This window comes from Gastrolobium bilobum, unplaced genomic scaffold, assembly GCF_033153095.1.
Source record: "Gastrolobium bilobum isolate Gb01-03AN ecotype WA unplaced genomic scaffold, APGP_CSIRO_Gbil_v1 utg83583, whole genome shotgun sequence".
Lineage (NCBI taxonomy): Eukaryota > Viridiplantae > Streptophyta > Magnoliopsida > Fabales > Fabaceae > Gastrolobium > Gastrolobium bilobum.
In genome coordinates, this window is record NW_026896548.1 from 22,096 (window position 1) to 44,439 (window position 22,344).

At 34.4% G+C, this 22,344-nt stretch overlaps 2 protein-coding genes across 11 annotated transcripts; both read right to left on the minus strand.

The window, feature by feature from the left end:
- Nucleotides 1-998: 998 nt before the first annotated feature.
- LOC133300457 (ABSCISIC ACID-INSENSITIVE 5-like protein 3) lies at nt 999-4,665 on the minus strand. Of its 4 annotated transcripts, none has more exons than XM_061500014.1 (4): nt 4,652-4,665; nt 3,163-4,076; nt 2,980-3,051; nt 999-1,275 (listed from the first exon to the last, which is right to left on the minus strand). In XM_061500014.1, exons 2-4 carry the CDS (start codon nt 3,970-3,972, stop codon nt 1,195-1,197), a joined length of 963 nt encoding a protein of 320 aa, XP_061355998.1. In that variant the 5' UTR covers nt 3,973-4,076; nt 4,652-4,665; the 3' UTR covers nt 999-1,194. The 4 variants fall into 4 exon arrangements, with proteins under 4 accessions (XP_061355998.1, XP_061355997.1, XP_061355999.1 ...); XM_061500013.1 differs by lacking the exon at nt 4,652-4,665 and adding an exon at nt 4,305-4,497; XM_061500015.1 differs by lacking the exon at nt 4,652-4,665 and having other exon boundaries at nt 3,163-3,740; nt 3,810-4,497.
- Nucleotides 4,666-15,156: 10,491 nt separating this feature from the next.
- Nucleotides 15,157-19,421, minus strand: LOC133300451 (UBP1-associated protein 2A). 7 transcript variants are annotated; one of them, XM_061500002.1, is made up of 2 exons: nt 17,914-19,421; nt 15,157-15,558 (listed from the first exon to the last, which is right to left on the minus strand). In XM_061500002.1, exon 1 carries the CDS (start codon nt 19,309-19,311, stop codon nt 17,914-17,916), a length of 1,398 nt encoding a protein of 465 aa, XP_061355986.1. In that variant the 5' UTR covers nt 19,312-19,421; the 3' UTR covers nt 15,157-15,558. The 7 variants fall into 7 exon arrangements, with proteins under 7 accessions (XP_061355986.1, XP_061355985.1, XP_061355988.1 ...); XM_061500001.1 differs by having other exon boundaries at nt 17,903-19,421; XM_061500004.1 differs by lacking the exon at nt 15,157-15,558 and adding an exon at nt 15,636-16,138 and having other exon boundaries at nt 17,938-19,421.
- Nucleotides 19,422-22,344: the final 2,923 nt, after the last annotated feature.

Genomic DNA, 22,344 nt, shown 5'->3' on the forward strand with positions numbered 1-22,344 from the left:
CACAATCAATGGTGGGGTCTACAGTTGATTAAAAAAAGAAAAAAAAAAATAGAGTGATGTGATGTTTTTTGTGTGTGCAGCAAAATTTTTTTACTTGCTGTCACGTAATTAAACTTTAACCCTTAATTTATTCTGATTAAAAACCAAAATATCGATTCAAAATGAATTGCAGTGGATCAGATTTAGAATTTAAGCCAAACCAACTGGATGGATTGATAAGCATTTTTTTTTTCCTTCTTAAAATTGGCATAGAGTCTTGTCACTTCCATTGATCTATCAATCCGACCTGTGAACCACTTCCATTGTAACTGATCTTACTGTTCACTCTTAGTTCATGATGGGGTTAATGACTGTCTTGTCTTGTCCCTCTCCTATGTTCAGTAGCAATCAGGCAAACAGAAATTGTGTACTTGTTTCAAAAGATAAAGAATAAAGGTTTAAAAAATAAATACTATTACTACATACACAAAAGTGAGAATATGAAAAGTGAAGTTCAACATATTTGCACTCGATCCTGCTGATTTTAGCCATTCAAATGATATGAAAGTAGTTGAAAATGAATTTTTCTTTTGTGAGCTTTGCCGAGTAACAGAATGAAAATAAAGTACTTTCCTTCCACTTTATACTTTATATTCACGCTTTCATCCTACAGAAACAGGTGCATCCTATAAAACTTCAAGCGATAGAAATTTACAATTACAATGGAACAGTGGTTCTTCACTAACTCAAAAGTACTTTGCTCCTATGAAGCCCAAGAGCGTACTAACTAAGCAGTAATAACCTCGAAGCAGAAACCAATTTTGGAGATATATACATGTGATTCCACACTTATTTAGCAGGCAAAAGTACATTCTTCATGAAATTAGTTTAAAACAAGTTTAACTGGTTTATGCAAATGCAATGGGGTAATGGTTATGACTTATGAGTTGCACCACACATACAACAGCCCAAAAAATGGTAGTAAGTAAAGCCACAATGTGTCGAAAAATTAGACTAAAGCATATTTATAGTGCTTGGTAAATTGGAAGTCAGGGTTTATATAATCTACATACAGGAAATCACTCTTACAAGAGAGCAAGCTGAGGAGAAAAATAGCCTTCCAAATGTTGGAAACTTGAGTGGTGAATATATATTGCAAATGAGAACTATGGGAGTGAATGAAAGTTTGTGAGGAAATCATTTGCAACGAAGCCATCAAAGGGGAGCTGAACTAGTTCTGCGATGCTGATGTTTAGGTTCAGGTGGTGGCACACTTGGCAACTCCCTCTCTATCTCCTGCGAGAAAGATTCATGACAAAAGAGTTACAATGAGCAGAGATAAATCATCTAAAACTACCTTTTTCTTTTTTATAATAATCTAAAACTATCTTTAATGATGTTATCTAAAACATCATTCATGTGCTGTTTTTGTTTCAACAATGTAATTGTAAAGAACCTTGGGATACACCACCCCAAAAGCTAGCTCAAAGGGTGGGAGTGCCCAAGGCCTTATAAAGGCCACATTAGTTGCCCCCTCACATAAGAGCCCATTGGACTTGAAGAGTGGATGATGCAACAGGCCCAGCCTACCTGTGCTAAGAAGTTCCACAAGAGAAAGTGGGGGACGGCGAGGCTCTGATACCATGTAAAGAACCTTGGGATACACCACCCCAAAAGCTAGCTCAAAGGGTGGAAGTGTCCAAGGCCTTATAGAGGCCACATTAGTTGCACATACAACCAATGTGGGACTATATATCTCAACAGTAATAATTCAGTAAACTGAAGATAAACAAGTACAAGAAAGTGGTTAGTAAGTTGCAAACTCAAAGTAGCACTTAACCAGATACCAAATTGTTGGTTCAAAGATCACTTTTGTTGGGTAAAGCCATATCACAGACACAGAGTGCCATGTCCTTCAAGTTCTGTGATCTTGAAGTTTGTTCAAGAAAGTTGTAGCTTATTACTGGTGTGGATATTTGTCTGGGTTGCAAACATAGTTCTAACACATAATTAAATGCTTCAAATTATTCAAGAATGGTACTAGTCAAAAACACCAACAGAATGCAGAAATATAAGATTATTTCATTCAATTTCACTAGCACCTAGTTCAGATTCGGCATTACTATTGGTTCTTTTAGCATTTACTTGAAATGTGTCAGTATTCAGTAAGACAAACTGCTCACAAAATGGTTGGACAAATCGTGAAGCCACAAGGTACTCTCCAAAGTCCAAACTTGGTTATCTGGCTATCTTAGCCAAATGTATCTACTTTAACGAGTGAAATCATCCTATCTCTTTTCATTATACAGAAGATACTTCCAGATAAGTAAGGAAGGAAGGTCAAATACCTATTCTCAAGTTTCAAAACAATTTAAATGTCTGGAGTTATTTTGTTACACCAAATTTCTTAGAGGTGTTAATCAAGGGTTAAAAAAATATTCTTAAGTCTTTACTCCCAGTTACAAGTCCTCTTTTGGCAGAGCAATGAGCAGTAGAGAAGCCTGCTGAACTACCTCCTTATGATCCTTCAAAGCACTCTTTTCTGCACCTGATACAATCTGAAAATCCTAGAAAATTTATATTCAACTTCAAAGAACCCTGATCTATTCATCTAATTAGTGATGAAAATATGTGCTACCTGTAATATTTCAACACTCATATGTTACACTTTTGTCTTCTAACCCTCAAACTCTCCATTCAAGTCATCAACATAAAGACCTCAAACACTTTCAACTATAATATTTTACCCCAAAAAAGAGAGGAATCCAAAAAATATATAACGACAACAGAAAGATCAACCAATCATTAAACTGTATTTTTGGAAGTTCAACCAGTTCAAGCATTCCATTTTATAAGAAAGGCCATTTGAAGTTTTAATTAACAACAAACATTTCAACCATTTATTTATCTGCCAAGATGGTAGGAAAAGATATGAGTCTGACCAACAAATATCAGCAGACAAGAATAAAGATGCACAGTGACCAAGGAGTTGAAACATACATGCTGCCTTCTTAGCCTTTCATTCTCTTCCTCTAAATGTGAAACTTTAATCTCCAGTTCATGTGTGTAAGCCTGTCCATTGAAATATATATAGCCTTGTATCAAATTGAAAAAAACAAAACAAAACAAAACAAAACGAAAACAAAAGACTTTAAAGAAAAACACCATGCAAAAAAATATAACCTGTTTTCTAGCCCGTGACCTAGCTGCAGATTCCCTATTTTTAATCATCCTTTTCTGCCTCCTCTCCACAGTTTTCTCAACCACAATCCCTGAGGCAAACCTTTTCCTACCTGGAGTTTGTGTATCTGATAAGGTACCCATTAAAGAAGTTGGTGACATAGTCACCATTGGTTCAGAGTATCCTCCATCCAAAACTGTATTCACCTGGATTGGCTGTTGAACCACATGGCCAGCCATAAAACCCGGAAAACCAGACATCATATTATTCTGCTGATTTTGATGCTGTTGCTGTTGCTGCACAGAAGTAAGCTGGTATCCAATCCAATGAGCATGCTGTGATTCATTATTTTGGGAATCAACCACTGACATAGCATTATCCTCAGCATGAAAAGATTCAGTAACCACACCAGCCTTTACCAAGAAATCTTCCAGAGTCATCTCACCGAGTGTAGGTTGTCTTTCCTGAGTAGTACTCTTCTTCTGTTGCATATCTCTCCAAACCTCATCAACAGTTTTCTTGCTAAGATCCCCAGACATTGTTAGGCTTCCCTGTGGATTCAAAGATGACACAGAAGAAGCTAGCTGACCATGCTGCATATAAGATTCAGTACCAGAATCCAATCCAGAGGCATGACCAGCTCCAGAACTCCACACACTCTTGACAAGCTCATCCAGATTCATGCTTCCTAGGGGTTTCCCTAAATCCCCAAGATGGTTGTGCACCTCATCAAGGGTGAGATTGTACAAGGACCCTTGCGTAGCCAAAGAACCTGTCTTTGGCTCTTGGATTCCCCCACTTTGAGATCCCATTTTCTGAATCCCAGAACCAGCCTTACTACCCAATTTGTTTCATTTGCCAAAAAAATAATCCAAATACCCAGAAACCACCTCAGTATCAATTGCAACAAAGTGACCTGAAAACCCAAAATAAAGTATCTATGCTGTGATTTTTGTATCCAAATGAACAAACTTGGCACCAAATTTTAAACCAGTGAAACAAAACACAAACAATTTCTCTTGAATTTTGAGATTTGGTGAGACTAACTCACAAACACAAAGCAAGCAGTCTAAAATTGGATATCAAAGGGAATTATAGGAAAGGAAGAAAATGATGCAGAACAGAAGCTCTAGAAACTAGAAACCAATAGTGGATGATAGCAGAGAGAAAAAGGCATCAACTAAATATGCATGTCTTCATTCCTATCATCATCACTGTGTGTATCCAAGAACAAAAACCAAAATTTGATCCTGCAAAAACCTCAGCATTAAAAAAACTATTCTTGGTCTTAGAAAGAGGAAACTTAAAACATTCTATAAAATATAGGAGAACATTGCTTCTATGAACCAAAAGAATGATTAAGTTTTCCCTTCAAAGGAAAAAAAGAAGAATTTATAAATCAATAAATAAATTTTGGAAACTGTTTAAAGAATAGATTGTTTTGACTGCCTAACTTAAAACAAAACAAAACAAAATCTGAGGGTACTATACTTTCAGCCTTTCACCTACTTGCTGCAGGATCCAATCTGAATCTTAAAAACAAAAGTGGGCCTTTCAAGTTTTCATTTGAGAGTGGGGTCACCACCAATTAATCACGCCAAGCGAGGAAGAATTATTAAAAAAATTTAGAAAAAGATGAATGTATTATATTATTATATAATAGTAAATGGAAAAGAACCTACATTCTCTTTCTTTTAAATGATAAAAAGTTATAATTGAATAATAAAGATTTGATATTGCATATATCACACGGGACATAGCTGAGATATGCAAAGCCTTGATGTGTTCTCTTGCATATCTTATTCAGCTAGAAATTTATTCTGCTACTTTTGTTCGGTCTCCGTAAAGGCAGGATATTCATATTATCTCATTTTTTTTATTATCATTCATTATAATTATGTACTTCCGAAAATAAGTAGTTACTTCAAACTTCACATTCTACAACATTCAAATTGGAGGAAGTTCTGAATATTGAACCCTTAGTAAAGGGTGTGTTTGTTTTACAATTTTTTTTTCATTTAATTTGGACATTAAGTACTAAAAATGAGTTTCGGAGCGATAATTAGATTGTTCCTTGTGATTGAAAGATTATGAGTTTGAATACGAAAAATAATCTCTATATAAAAAGTATTGTGTACAATCAACTCTTATCATTACCCTCTCGAGGAGCCTTGGTACTAAGATTTACCCTTACATTAACTAACTTGAGTAGTCACCTTGTTAGTGAGGTATAATTTGGTCGGTCTTGTTTGAAAGGATTGGGGGGGTTCCAAAAATATATGCCGAGAGCAAAGAATATGGCAAGAAAATTCTAACCTTGTACTAAAAGTGAACCATGATATTAGTTCCTTTTTTTTGTTCCCTCATTGTACATACAATGAAGGGCATCCATTGGTGCTGTGCATGGCCCACGTAGATGTCATTTTGGTGCAATTGAAACACCAATAGGAAGCTGACCTTTATGTACCTAGGAATAAGCAAACTTAGGTGCAGGGTCAAGAGGCAATAATAACACCTTTCATACTATCATATAGATTAAATCTATTTCTTCTTCAAAGATTTTACTGAATATACCATCTCCCCTATAATTTTCTAGTTCCATCCCTATGGTACCTAAGAAATTGTTGGGTACTTGTTCAGGAATTTTAGCTTCAATAGGATTCAGAAAAAAGATACTACACGGAGGTCAATATCCCCTTTATGCTGCTTGAGCATTTACAGGCATAAAGATAGAGTGAGCCTTACTTGAATAACCAAAAAAATAAAAAGGATAGAATGATCGTGTCTTGATATTGAGTGAAAACAATCCAAAAGAGTACTAGGAATCGGGACTATAACAGGCTCAAGCATTTGATCAAATTTGGAAAGATGAGAGGCCTTTACAAATCTTATGCCTACCTAAATAGAGATACTTAGTGAAGATAGATTGGTCAACAAAAGCTTACAAAATTTTTGGAACCCTCTTTTTTATTGAAATAGCTATATATATGACATTGTTTTGAGCACTTTTATAGACAAATGTTTCCTGTTTTATTTTCTTTTCCCTATGAAGGCACATCAAATTTTGCAAGTACACTTCCTCCCAAACAGATATATAAACCAAGGGTTAAGTGTTTATCATTTTAAATGATATAATTTTGTATCGTTTTTTAATGAAATTATGTCGTTTTGACGTGTTTTTGATATTTTTTTACATTTTTTCTTTTTCATAAAAATAGGGGGGAAAAGAAAGTGGAGGAGAAAAAATGCGAAACATACCAAAACGACGTAGTTTTAATAAAAATAACATAAAGTTGTGTCATTTAAAATAACAAATATTTTTTCCATAAACCAAACAAGCACTTTGAAAAAATGTCAAGGGACACTTCATCACAAGGATTGAGACTTAACAACAGACACTTACCTGCATATATAACTAAATCAAACTAGCAAAAAAAAAAAAGAAAATAGAAAGAAAGGAAAATACAGTCATTGACGATTTTGGAAACTTCTAATTGTTACTTGGTATGGATTTACTCTCACATTACATTGTCAGTGTGTTCACTCTACACTTGGATATTTGTGTCAGTGCATGTTGAAGAGAAGTTATAGTGTATGGCTGCAGCTAGCGTGAGGATTATAGGAATCTCACAAGGCTGAAGTAGCAGCAGCAGCATGTGAGCTTCAAGGCTCAGCAAACGGACAAACTCATTCAAAGGCACATGTAATGTATGCATAAGAATCCGCGTGCGCATTCCACCGAGGAGTTCATGCACGTGCAAGTGTTTTTCTTCTTTTCTTTTTTTTATCATATATCAACACGAAACCTAGGCGTGCATGTGTTTTTTTCACATATCAACATGAAACCTAGGAGCTTGACTAGTTTTCATCCTTAAGTCCATTAAAGATGGTAGAAGTTAATTTTTACTCCACATAAGATCAAATAGTTAGTTCTTCTCACATTCTCTTTCTATATCTATACTTATATATGGAGAAAAATGTTTCACAAGTAAATAGAATTGTCTCCTAAAACCTAAAATGATGAGATTATTTTAGAGTTCCAAAATTTAGAAAGTATTGTATTTTTTTGAGAATTTTGTTTCTTTTTGCAACACGTATTTTACCAAAACGCTATGAATTTTTTTCTTAAATCTCAAAACAATATTATTTTTGGTCGTGGGAAATAATCTTTATCTCCCTTTATCTTATATATATATGGGGAGGGTTATATTTACAAATTTTTTATTTACAAACTACACTATATTCTCCCGGGAGAACATTAGGTTATACTATGTTCTCCCAGGAGTACACAGTGTAATTTGCAAAAATTTGTAAAAAAAATTTGTAAACGGATTATTCCCCTATATATATATATATATATATATATATATATATATATGAGATTAATATTTTTTGTGTTATAGAAGATAATTTTATCTCTTACACAAACATAAAAGTGTGAAGGACCCATGTAGAGCCATGTTAAGAGAAGAGAAGAGAAAAAAAAAAGAAAATATAAGTCTCTCACACTTTTATATATATGTAGAAAATAAAATTATCTCACATAACATGTAACACACACATATATATATATAACAATTTTTTTCTTATAATTTCATAAATATTTTTATTATCATTAGATCAAATTAAAATGACTCCAAGTCAGAGCCATTGATTTAATTTTTATGGAAAAAGATTATAAGGGAAAAATAGTTATAAGTATGTGATATAATCTCATATATATATATATATATATATATATATATATATATATATATATATATATTTTATGTGAGATTTTAATATATTTTATATATTAAAAGATTTCATATATTTTATATATAAAATAGAATTAATTCATCAATTTAATATTTACTAGTTGTCTTGTTAAGACTAAATATATAATATCACTATAGAAGAGATTGTCCCTGCTCTGTCTACTTCATTCCCAATTTAACAAATGAAGTCACTTTCTCGAGGAAGTTGGAGGCCACTCTTCTGTCAGAAACAGAGATGTCGGAGACCACTACTAGTGTTAGCAAGCGGCTGGCGGCAGGTACTAGAGATTCCTATTTTATTCTTGTTCCCATTTCTATTCAAACTTTTTTGCAGGAATTTTATGAATTTAATTCAAGGAATGACAGAAAGTTATGTTATTTTAAGAGATGTAGACACAGAAAATTTAAATTTTAAATTAAAAAAATCACTCAATTTCTCTCTCCCATAATTTCTGTTTTTCTGTGTCTATCTCTATCCTAAAATGATATAACGTATGTCATTTAAAATGACAAACACCAAACCCTTAATTTAAATGCTAAGAATTATACTACTATTTAGTAATTTATTATATTGTTCAATGATTTGAACAATATATGAAATATTAATTTTATTAAATAATGTGATAAATATTAAATGACTGTAACATTCTTTTAAATTATTATTATATCAAATTTAAAATTCAATTGCATGTATTATTTAGTGGTATGTCTTCCTTAATTTGGCACTTTACGATAATTCCTACTAGGATATGATTGCGTTGAATATAAGCTGAGCTGTCGTCGAATATTCACTACCTGCAAAAAGCATATTCAAGTCATAGGCAAATGTGATTGTTGCTTCAAAGAACGAAAAGACATACATTCGTTTATCCGAGTTTCTGCTATACATCAAGCGTATATAAAGTTTAAAATAAAAAATTATCTTCTAAAAGTATATAAGACTCGTATAAGGTTATACGAGAAAAAGAAAATTAAACTCTATATATTTTTACACAAAAATGTCTACATTGACTGCAAATAAATTATTTGTATTCGTTCTTAAAATAATATCATTTTGAAACTCAATATAAATAAATTATTTGCAGTTACTGAAAAAAATAAATTCATATTTTATATATATAAGAAATAATTTTATCTACGCTTACCTGACAAACTTTATTCCCTTATATCATATTATCAATTGCTAGAATTTCCGTATTCATAATGTGTAACTTTTGAAGCCTTCTTTAAGTTTTTTTGAGGAAATAGCCATAAGAAAAGAGGGTTGTCCTTTCTTCCAAAAAAAAAAAAAAAAGGAGGGTTGGAATCTGATGATTAATATGATGCTTAATTAGTATGTTTATTTTTTGCACCATTTTCTATCTTTTACCGTATTGCTGGTGTCTTTTCATTAGTTAGAGGACTATATTTAAAAGAAAGATTATCTGTCCCTAATGAAATTAACTGTCAATGGTAAAGTGGAACTATATTTGCTTCAATATAAAGAGTGCAGTCTTTATACTCATAATACATTCCAGAGCTGCAAATCATATTTGGCTGTACTGTGGAAAGAGATACTAGAAAGTAAGTATGCTTCCGAATCATGTTGCAGTTTATTGATTGCCTCCGATATCCGATTATTATAAATATTTGAAAAGTTTAATACGAAGCTATTAAAGTAAACTTTGTGTCACAGCTTGAGTTTTAAGTGAGAATTAAGTGGGGCAGCCACGTTGGTGTTAGCCTCGACTAATAACTTTGAAAATTTCATATAGATTGTGACTTGAATGAGATTGATTTTTTTTTTAATCTTTATTCATCCAATTCCCTCTGCGCGGAAGACATTCTTGTATTCTTTCTACAAAATTCGTTAAGGGACTTTGCACTGGCTAATTTAGCCACGGTTCAAAAACGTAGCTAAATAAACATAATAAATCATGTTTCAAATTTTTTGAAAACTAGCCACGTTTTGAAGCTATATAACCGTAGCTATTTTAGCACCAACTGAAATTTTTATCACTAGCTAAAATACTTTGCTGGCTCCGCCACTAGTGTTCGTGGTCTGGATTGGATCGATTTTGGAAGCAAAAATCATCCGATCCAATCTCTTCGGTTTGATCATGTGATCATCCATTCGGTTTTGATTTTTTTTCAAATCCGATCCAATCCAATTTTTTCCGGTTTGGATTGGATCGATTTTCGGTTTTTTGAAAATCCTAAAATTTATTTCATGATTATTGCGCAAATAACATCTTTTGTATATATTGGCTTTGTAAATTTTTTTTTTGAAATACAAAAGCATTAGTAAACTATAATATAATTTTTTTAATTTTGACAATGAGATATGAAGCGCTACAAAGATAAAATTTTGTTGATGAGATATGACTAGAATTTTTCTTGGGATTAGTTAATGGGTTAATGAGTCTTGGGTTTAGAAATTTTTAGGCTATGATTAGAGAAATACCCAAGTAGGTAGAGGAAAATTAATATATTGGATTTGTTTGGATTGGATCGGTTTTCATCAACCCATCCAAAAACCTATTCAATCCAATTAAAATTTGCGGTTTTTAATCGGTTTTCGATTTTTCGGTTATCGATTTTTCGGTTCGGTCACCGCGGTTTGAGTCGGTTTGGATCGGTTGATGAACACCCTATCCACCACCGGGTGAGATAATGGTTTAATTATTAATACGTATCAAATGGTCACTAATATAATCCATACCATATTTAACTATGAAATTTCATAAAAATAATATGTCAAGTTTAAATGCAGCTTAATTAGAATGTGCATGGGGTTGGGGTAAGTTGGAAACTTTGCATCTGTATTCATTGAATGAATTGACCTACCCAACCACTTTAAACCTCCATACTTATATCAATGTTCTTGATGAATGATGGTTCCTCACCAGATAAATCACACATTTACACGTCAAACTCAGGTGGAGAGAAGCAAGTGTGAATCTACATTGTGTGATGTGAGGGTATATATCCCCGCTGTTTGAAAAATCCCAATGCATACATGACTCGCCACTATATATCTCTTTGTATAAATAAAGGGAAAAGTTAATTGTATAGACAAAAGTCAGTTTAGAAACTTCAGAATTATATTATGAATAGTTGATGCAATGTGACCAAAGAAGAATGAGAAATAAAATAAAAAACTTAAATAGAGACATTTGTAACTTATCAAATATCTATATAAAATTTAAAGTAAATATTTTTTTTGGTCCTCAGCAAATTTCATGATGCTCGCTTTAGTCCCTAACAAATAAAAAAGCTATTTGTGATCCTTAAGAAATTCAAAATATATCATGAATAAAATGAGTTTGGTTAACATCACAATACTAAAATCCTCACACACTTATAGAAGTGAAATCATTGCCAATCTGCCATTCATTCTCTTATTCCTTTCTCTCTCCCTCACTATTTCCCCACAAATTAATGCCCGAAATTCTTTTGTATAGTCTGTGACACAATCAATTCCAAAAGAAAATTGCTCCCACAATAGCAAATTAACCTGCCCAACACAAGTGACTAAGAAATAAACTAGTTTTCCTCGTTTTTATTAGAACTAAAAAATAAGTTACTATAAAAAAAGAAGTTATTTGGAAATTGTGATTGGCAACAAAAAGAAAGAAGAAGAAATTTGGAAAAGGAGAGTAAAGTGCAATAAATACCACAATACAGAGTGACGTACAATAAAAGCTCAGTAAACTTCACACTTGTAGAACTACAATTATCATACATCGAATGAAAGATTTCTTCGAACTATTCCAGCATATAAATATGGGGTTAAAATAAACGGTTTTCTGAGCTTTCCTTTTCTTTTCTTTTTTTATAAATCAATGGCCCCACCATTTTTTTATCTCAGTAGGAATGCATTTATTTTCTCAAAGGAGAAAATCATTGCCCATAAATTTGAACGATGAAAATTACATTTCACAATAAAACTTCTACGAAATAATAACCGAATTAACAAATATTTTAAGAAAAAAATATTTCTCCGCTCAATGAAAATAACTTTATCTCCGGTGTGTTCAAAACGACATCGTTTTGAGATTATAAAATTAAAAAATTATAATGATAAAGACTAATATAACCCTGCAATATATTAAAATTACAAAAATACCTTGATTTCCGTCCCAAAGCGACGTCGTTTTAAACTCACCGGAGATAATTTATCTCCGTTGACCGGAGAAATCCTTTATCCATATTAAATTTGTAAATATTTTAGAGTAGATTAAAAGTGTATAAATTCCAGTGATAAAGACGTGTAACAAATATAAAATGGGTTATGTTTATCTCATTTTACATGAGATAAACATCTCTCCTACACACACAAAAAGGGTTGGGTCCCACCACTTTTTTTTTCTCTCTCCTCTTACATGTGGGTCCCACTTATACTTTTATTTCTACAACATGAGGTAATTCTTTTCCTACAACATAAGAAAAATATATCCCATATAAAATATACGAAAAGAAAGTAATTTACTCTACTTTCTTGTCATTGTACTTCTCTCATGCTGATATTAAAACAACGAAGTTGTTACTTTTGATATTGCCCACCATCATCTACATTCGTCTTTCAAGATAGAGGCTATGAAAATCGATCCTGCTAGCCCTCGAAAGCTCTTTTCTTTACGGGCATCAGGCACTTGTTCTTAAGTCAATGCGGTGTCTATGTTCATCTCATAGCCTGATTGTTTTTACGATTTCTCCAGCACAAACGACCAATTCAGCATCACGAGACAAGTTTCGATAAAGATTATATTTTCATATTTCATCAGCAGACAGATTAAAATACACTTGCACAAATAAGCGTTTAACCATATTTGACAAGTTGGCCAAACGAATTGTTCACAAGAAAAGAGAAGCACGAAGGGGCTACCTAGAATTAGCAAACACTGCCTCATTCCGATTCCCAAAAAGACCTAGATCTACATTTGAACAAACATTTTAGTATGACTTGTCGGATATTGCAAAGCAAGACAAACAAATAACTTCAATAAAACGTTCAACTTTGCTTTCATTTTACATTTAAAAGGGAGAAAACTTCACAACGCGGAAATGAAATATAGATATCATCATCAGTGGGTACTCAATTTTGGCTTTTCATAATAATTAAACGCCATCCAGTGAGCACCAAGAGCATAATATATGCGTTCGTAATTCCCCTCGTATATATGCACACGTAACAGTTATTGAAATTTTAATGAAAAACTCGACTGTCTTGAATTTATGAACAACTTCTACCATACATTTACCCTTTGGGTTTGATAAGCAACTTCAATACAACTCAACAGTTGTAAAATAGCATTTTGAACGTAGCATCCCTTCTACAATCTTGTTTTGCTACGTAGTAAATATGCATTAAGGGTCTTCAAGTTTGTATTCATTTTACAACACCATTACAAATTTTGAAGGCTTATGAGAAGTGAAAATAAGTCAAACATATATCTTGAAGCGGCCAAACCAAGGGCAGTCTGAAAAGCTAAACATCTCGCTAAAATGCAAAGCAGGCTTCTAAAGGAAGCCTCAACCCCTAGTTCTATTCAGCAGATTAAGAGCTACAACATGAAATGTAACAGTTAAAAAACATTGCATTATTACAATAATTTCTTTTTTCCATCACACCAAATCACAAGGTGAAAAAATCATGAAATAAGAACGAGTCAAGGGTCCAATCAAATGACAGTCATAAATCCAACTTACCTTCAATCAAAATCGTAAAAGAGATTTTTACCTCAACCTATCAATATCCATAGTAGTCAAAATCGACATCTTACCTTCAAGGAGGGAAACACTTAAACCAGTGATCATAATACAGATAAGATTCTACCTAAGATACAAAATTATATTCATTCATGGCCAACATGTATGTATGTATGAAGCAGGTTATTGTTACACCAGTGTCAAAATAAGAGATCTTACACTCATTCATGGCCATTGATCCACTTGTATCCAATTGTTCATATAACTAAAAAACAATCGTTAGATGTAAGTGGAATCGACACCCAAGAATAAGAGTATAACTTATACTGGTATAAAATGATCCTAACCCTATATATATTGGGGTAGAATTAACTTACATTGTAAGAACAAGATGTCATACACTTAGTAGTTATATGAGTTATTAGATACCAGTAGATTAATGGTTTTCATTGAATGTAAGACGTCTTATTTTCACACCGGTGTAGAGCCAAAGAACAAGGGTAGTGGCCAAACCAGTAGCAGCAGAGAAGAAGAAAAAAACTAGCCAAAACAGCAGTAGCGATAAAGAAGAGGGATTCAGCATGGCTCAAAATGAAGAAAAGGGGGGTTCGGATTCAGCCGAAGAGAAGAGGAATGCAGCAGCAGCATCACAAAGGTGGGCTAGGGTTCATGATTTTGACAACCATGTCAATAACCCATGGTGAATTAGAACTTAAATTTCTAGACACAGGAGGTAAATCAGGGTTGTCTCATGCAACTGAAGTAAACAAGAGGTTTGTACCTCAACTTATCTATGTCCATGGTGCTTTGGAACTTTGATTTCTATACACAGGAAGCAAATCACAGTTTCATCAAGCAATCAAAGTATCAATATTCTGGTAGACGTTATATTTTCTACGCCTACTTTTTGACAAAGCAAGTATAATTAATTATCCTTTTTTTAATTGAAGGAAGAAAAGAGCGAATATGCAGGAGGTAATGGATATCTACCAAAGAAGTTAAGATTGAGAAACAGTGAGCAACAGCACTTTTCAGATCCCAAAATAAAAAGCTTTTAAGACTGCAAAAAGGCCTACCAAGTATGAGGATAATCAAGATAAGAAAATAGACATAATATACTGCAACTTACCTTCCAGTCCACCAAAGTCACCTATTTTATTTGAGGATAATCAGCTACAAACAAGTCCATTATCATTATGATTAAGCCAAATTCATCTTTTACTTCAGAAGCAGGATTTGCGTTGAAAATTTAACACCCATAAAACCCAACACGAATGAAAAATTTGGTGTTCTGGAACATAAACATGCAACAATGTGCAAGTTTGAAAAGAATGCAGACCATTCAAAAGGAGGTCAAAAAACCATGTTGCCATCCGAAACATTATGAAACTAAACTGCTTCAGCCAATAATTGATATAAATGAAGTATTTTGAAAGTGATAATCAAAGTCCTCACACGTCCACTCAAGGGTAAAGATTTTCTTTTGAAGTAAGTGACAAATAGATCCTTTGAGAAAAGAGGAAATAGAGGAACAAAAGAAAGAAAATGTGCAACTTAATGCACAACAGAGAAAGCACAGCACACAAATATGGTTGAAAGCAGAGAAGACAGTCCGTGTACTGGCGAAGAAAAGTTCTCCACACATCTCAAAGTCAGTTTTAGATAAGCATGACCATGACAAAAGAGGATTGGAAAACCTCGGTTAAAATGGAAAAACAGCCTTGAGAAAAGAGTTCTCTCTGTTGTGCTTTTCCTTAGCAAGAATGGAGAAAAGAAAAGCTGCATCAGGTTCCTATTTGAGGAATTATACCACATAAAAACATTTCTCAAAATGTGGGAACTTTACAAGAAGGTCAAAATCAAACTTAAATCAAAAGCATTTGTTTTCTCCCTTTTAATTTACACTGATTTCATTATTGGTGCATGTTTACATAATTATGGCTGTCAAACCTGCAAAATAACCACAAAATTAGGTATACATACTATTAACAGAATCAAAACCAAAAACTTGATAAATTGATTTCTAACCAATATTGAAGACAAAAAGCACATAGCATATTATGCACGTTTCATTTCAATCATTCTGTGTTCAAAAAGGAATGAAAGATCAAGTATGTAAGAAATAAATAAAAAAATTAAAAACAAGAGAAAATAATATCCAATAACCATAAAAAACACAATCAAGCAACTCTTGAATACCAAATTTAAGAACAATGGTTCACATAAACAAAGTTCAACGTATAATTAGCTCAGCACCCGAACTCCTCATAATACTGTTAAAACTATAATTTACAAAACAAAAACATAGGACTTTTTGAAGATAATTTAAAAGTCAAAATACTACAATATTTTGAAATGGTACTAAAGATGAAAAAGTAGGTGGCGAAAACAGAACTCCTTTTGGTAATTTAAATATTCTGATCATTGTAGTAAGTAACATTTCATTATAAAACTGCCAATTGCATCAGCTCCTTAAACTTCAGAAGAATCACCAGGCCAGTAATAAAAGACTGATGCACTTATGTGGAATCTGCAAAAGGAATAAAAAGAAGGGTCCAAAAACCAAACTTCAGTAAAATTGGTGAGAGCTATTGAAAGTCAAACACCAAGCTCAAAATGATTTGACAATTCAACATGCTGGGAATATCACAAAGTTGTTTTACAAAGCTTTTTTTTAATAAAAAATTAAAAACTGTGTTGCAAACATTATCCAACAACAATTGAAGACCACTGACCAACTAAATATAGGGCAGCAAAAATAACGTTTCAGTGAGAAGAAACCACGGTAGATTATTTTCCATAAGTCTTAGTAATGAACTAAACAGGCCATAAACATTAATTGGAATTTAATAAATGAGTAAAACTTGATCTGTTCCTCATCGCACATGAAAGAGAGAACATAATAAGTACATTAATGTTGGTGCAAAGACTAGCGGTATATACAGAAAGAAAAATATCTGAACAACAAAGCCTACACAGAATCGAACAGAAACTAAAAGCAACATTTTAACAGAGTGGCTTCCAAAAAAGCACACCATTATATGCAATAAACTCAAAAGATTCATTGATTCATTTACTCCCAGAATTTCAGGTCACAAATAATGCCAAATCTCCTCTATTCTCGTGAAATTGACAAACAGATATCCGGAGAGGGTTAGACACAAAGCCCACTGTTACATACACAAGGGGCTACATTAATCAGTCTTTTTGCCAATCTCTACAAAATTAACACTGCTAGTCACCCTAATTGCCAATATCCAAAACTTAAGTAAACATTTATCAGCATTTTGTTTCTATAGTCAAAATTCAAAATTTTCAATCAAATTATAGCTTAAATAACATTTCTTCTATGATCTGAATGTATGCTACTTTGATATTTGATCTAAAGTAATAAAGCTATATGTTTTAAAAAAAAAAAAAAAAAAGCTACCAAAAAATTGATACTACTAAACTCACAAAAGTTGCAACTATTTTAAAAAAAAGTCCTCCAAATCACACATGAACCAATCAGAAAATAGGAACTCCAACAGACAAAACATACTAACAAGCCCATAACCGCTCCACAAAGGAGGAGAGAAAAGATGGGAGAGGAGCAACCACAAAGGAACAATGAACATGGAAAAGAGAAATCAAGGAACTACTGCTTGTTTAATTCAAAAAAAAAAAAGGCAAGGCATAAACAAGAGTGCTGATGAGAGAAAATCCACATAGATCATCTCTGTCCAACTCCAATGCTGGCATGTTCCCTGTCCACTATCATTCTTCATCCTCAGATACTTCGAACTCCTTATGTACCTCATTCATCTACCTTACTTTCCAAAATGATTATGTACTTTCACATCATTTCATCACCTTTCACATCTTCGTCATCTAACATAATAGTTTTATACTCTATGTACAGCAACACTGATGGAAACAACTACAGTCAGATATAACAAATATGAGCGGACAGCAAAACACTATGTTCCTGACAGACAAATACAAATTCTAGAGCGCAACAAGAACAGGGAACGAAACTGGAACTCAGCAAGGCAAAAGGAAAAAAGAGTCAACAATTTTAGCTCATGCTATGCAATCAATGTATCCTATATAACACCCTTGAAAACTTAGTATTAAAATCACCCCGATCAGACCATAAAAAACTATCTTGCTTTCACTTTGTCTAAAATCATCCCTGTTTCTCACTATAAGTAAAAAAAAAAAGTATAGTACCCAATAGATAGAAAAACAAGCTAAAGAGGAAAAGAAGCTAATGTTTTCAGGAAAGAATACGAACATATACACCAATCCATACCTGCCACGTACCTAGTGCCCAATGTAAGGTGGAACGCCACCATATTGGCCTCTTCCAGAGCCACCCTGCCCTATCTGCTGATTCGGATATGCCGCCTGCAATCCTACCTGATTCCCATATCCTCCAATAACACCGGGGCTTATATTTGGCTGCACATTGTAACCACCCTGCACTCCATGCCCCGCAGCTGGAACAACGGGATTAACCGCCGCACTTGTTCCGAGACTCCCCAACAAATTAGTAAGCCCCAATGTACCCTGGGACGCAAGCAGTGCAGTCAGCGCTTGCCCGAGAGCTGGATTCAGAGCCTGCGCAGCAGTAGCTGACTGATTAAACCCGATTGCTGGTCCAGCCGGAGCCATCAAGTGCCCCACCGGTTGGGCAACACCACCACCACTACCACCAACAAAACCAGCACTATCATTTCTCTGAAATTGGGGCCTCTGACTCTGAGGATTCACGAGCTGCTGCAACTTCCCCTGCTTGGGACCATCAATTGCCCTTTGGCAGTGCAAAATATGGCCCTCGAATTCCTTGTGAGGCTCCTCCAAGGCCCTCTTCGCACTCTCCGCACTCTTGTAAACGAACAAGCAGAACCCTTTCGGTTTTCCAGTGACCTTATCAAGCCCCAACGGCCCTTCCTCGATCTCACCGAACCGCGAAAAGAAAGCAAACAGCTTCTGCGGGTCCAATTCCGCCCCAACGTTGCTCACATAGATCTTCCTCTGCGTGTACTCCGAAACTCCAGCCGAAAAAGCTGGTTGCGCCGGCTGCTGCAGCTGTGGCACCGCGGCAACCGGCTGCTGCTGGACCGGGCCGATCGATGCCAGCTGGCACGCCGTCATGCGGTTGCCGATCTTCTTCTGCGGCTCCTTGAGGGCCTTCCGCGCGCCGCGGCGCGTCTTGAAGAGGATGAAACCGTAGCCCTTGGACTTTCCGGAGACCTTGTCTGTCACCGCCTTGCAGTCCTCGATCTCGCCGTACTGGCTGAAAGCGTTGATTAGTGTTGCGGCGGTGGTGTCCCATCCGAGGCCGTGCACGAAGATCTTCCGGTGGACGGCGTCCCCGTCGGCGACCTTGCGGATCCGATCCGCCACGTCACGGTGCTTGGTCGCCGCCTCGCATAGTAGGTTCATGATTTGTTCCTTGCCGAAGGGTTCTATAAGCTTCTGAATCGGTTCCTCGTCTTCTTCTTGTTGTTGCTGTTGTTGTTCATCATCTTGTTGTTGTTCTTCATCTTCTTCTTCCTCTTGTTCGACCTCTACTTCTTCTTCGACTTCTTCGTATTCTTCTTCAGCTGCATTGTCATGTTCAGGTTCCAATTGAGGTTGAGGTTGAGATTGATGCTGCTTCAGTGGGGGTTCAGCGGTTTCAGTGGATTTCGGTGCGAGCTTTCGCTTCTTCCCCATGCTCGATTAGGGTTTCAGATTTCAGAATCAATCACAATTAGCGTACCAGACCACACTGTAACATATTTTTTATTTATTATATCACCATGCTAGCGTTTTCTTAACTACTTTTTTTAGTGTCTCACAATATCTACAAATTCCTTTCAGTTTCTAGCTATTAAAAGGATCCAATTGGGGCAAAAAAATTAATTTATTGTTTTTTTAATAAAAAATTATGAATAAGTAGTTGTTTTGAAATTAATTATGAAAATATAGCAGTTAAACATGCCCCATAAGGGCGTGACCGGTTGGAGAGAGACACGCCCAATGTTGGGTGTGACCGAGGAGAGAGACACGCCCAATGTTGGGCGTGTTTCACCATGTGCTGCCACGTGGCACAAAAGCCAACAGTTTGACCATGAAACTTTGGAAGTCCATAACTTTTGACTCGGGTATCCGAATTAGGTAATTTTTTTTTTGAATCCACATAACTTTTCGAGATCTACGTAATGACACCTCATTTGGCATATTTTGTCTCTCACAAAAAAATTGAATTTACAATAATAATACCATAAGATCGTTTAAACAAAAATTAATGGACAGAAAACCACTGTTATGATTAGAAACATTCATAATAAAGATACTTATGATTATGGTAAGTTATGATAAGGTTAATTATGTATGTTATTGAGATATATATTAAAATTTTGAGTGAAGAATTTTATGAAATTTATAATTAATAAAAGTTAACATCTGTCGGTGACAGAATATCAAATAATTTATATTAAAAAGTTAAGTGAGTGCTTTTCGTTTTATTTTGATTTTTAAGTTTTTGTTCGTGATTATAAAAATGTCAGATTATTTTTAGTAATAATTAAAAGGTAACAAAGTCATGTCATTTTTAATAATTATGGTATCATTGTTGTAAATTCAATTTTTTTTGTAAGAGACAAAATAGGTCAAATTAGGTGTCATTACGTAGATCTCGAAAAGTTATGTGGAATCAAAAAAAAATTACCTAATTCGGATACCCGAGTCAAAAGTTATGGACTTCCAAAGTTTTACGGTCAAATTATTGACTTTTGTGACACGTGGCAGCACCTGGTGAAACACGCCCAACATTGGGTGTGTCTCTCTCCTCGGTCACGCCCAACATTAGGCGTGTCTCTCTCCAACTTGGTCACGCCCCATGTGGGCGTGAGTCACGCTTAGGTCACGCCCAACATTGGGCGTGTCTCTCTCCAACCGGTCACGCCCCCATGAGGCGTGTTTGACGATTATATTTTCGTAATTAATTTCAAAACGACTACTTATTCGTAATTTTTTTATTAAAAAAGCAATAAATTAATTTTTTTGCCATCCAATTGGTCCCTGAAATAACAAAAAAGGGGTCACGTTAGTCCTTCTATGAAGTCCACCGTAACAGCCAAACTAACGGTGCCTATATGGCACGTTAGTGTGCTGACAGAGCTTGGATGTGGGACAGCATGGAAGAAGAGACGACGTAGTTTAAGTACCTTTTAATTTTTTCTTTTCTTTTCTTTCTTCTTCTTCGTTCTTTCTTCTTAACAGACTCAGTGAAACTTCACCCATTTCCTGATTTCTAATCTCCTTCTGGAACAGCAGCAGTGGAACACTAGCAGCACAAACTTACCTTTCTCTTCCTTTCCTCAAGAGCTTCTTCGTTCAATAGCTTAACTTAGCATCTTCTATCCTTCCTTCTAAAAAAATGGGGATTTAAACAATGCTTGCTCAATGTTTTTTTATGCTGATTCAAACCGAACCAGTTTTAGTGGTTTCATTCAGGAAATCGGCGAACTGAATTAGTTTTATTTTTTTGAACTGATTTTAGTTCTGAACTAGTTGAGGACCAATTATAAGAGGAAAAAAATACTAATAGTTGAAGACTAGTTCGCTTGGTTCTCTGAACAGGTTTAAACGAAATAGTTCGATAATAGTTATACTTAATAAGTGCATTCTCCTTATGTATTAATATTATTATACTTGCATACGGGTAATAGTTAATATTACTAAGTACTCCAGCTTTGTTGATTACTTTGTACTTCAATCTGATTCAACATACATGCATTTTATAACATTACATATTTATGTTTGTAATGATCATGACTCTATTCTTTACCTTCCTTGTTTATTGATCTTTTTGTCAAGCTAATGATGTGATTTCGTGTGAGATGACTATTGAATAATATTAGTTTTAGAATGTAACGAAATAATGAAACTAATATGACTGTATTAGTTTCCATTTTTCAAAGTATCAGTCAACTTGTAGAGTTGCTTTACTATCTTATATTGCAAATAATCACAGAATTATCACTACTTGCATTTTACCCTTTTATTTTAACAATAGAAGAGAGTAGCTGGTTGACACTTATCTGTTGGAAAATTACTGCCTATATTTAATAGTGATTGTGTACAATAATGGCGCATTTTTTCCTGGTGCAATTTAAATCAGACGCAGGTTCCCTTGTTGAAAGTGACCATTCTCTTTTCTATCTCTCAGTGTATCACTGTAACTGTTTTAACTCTTAGATTATACAAGGTATTCTTTGAAATTCAAATTCAACTAGTAAATAGTTCCATTTTCAAGCCTAGTTTAGCTTTCCATAGTTTCAGCTAAGAGCTGTAAGACCTTGGGTGATTGCCCTGATTCATTGTAGTGAATTTAGCATTCAAAGAACTTTCAGCAAGGAAATGAAATCTTATATCATGATATATCGACCATGCTTCTATATGGAACAAATTAACCTTACTCATTTTAGGCCAACAAAGATGAACTACTGCTTACTGAAAATCAAAAGTTAGGTTACCCAATGATAGAACTTAAGCAATTTAAACCTATAGCATGTTTGGGAAACAAAGCGGCTACAAACAGAAATTACATTTCAACCAACCAGAATGGTAAGTGAAAAAACACATGCTCTGAAAAAAACTGGTATACAAGCCGTCATAGTTTTATAATGATATCACCTTACTTCCTCCATGTACAATCATTGAAGAAGCATTAGGTTTTTGCTGTCAGCTGGGTGAAGAAAG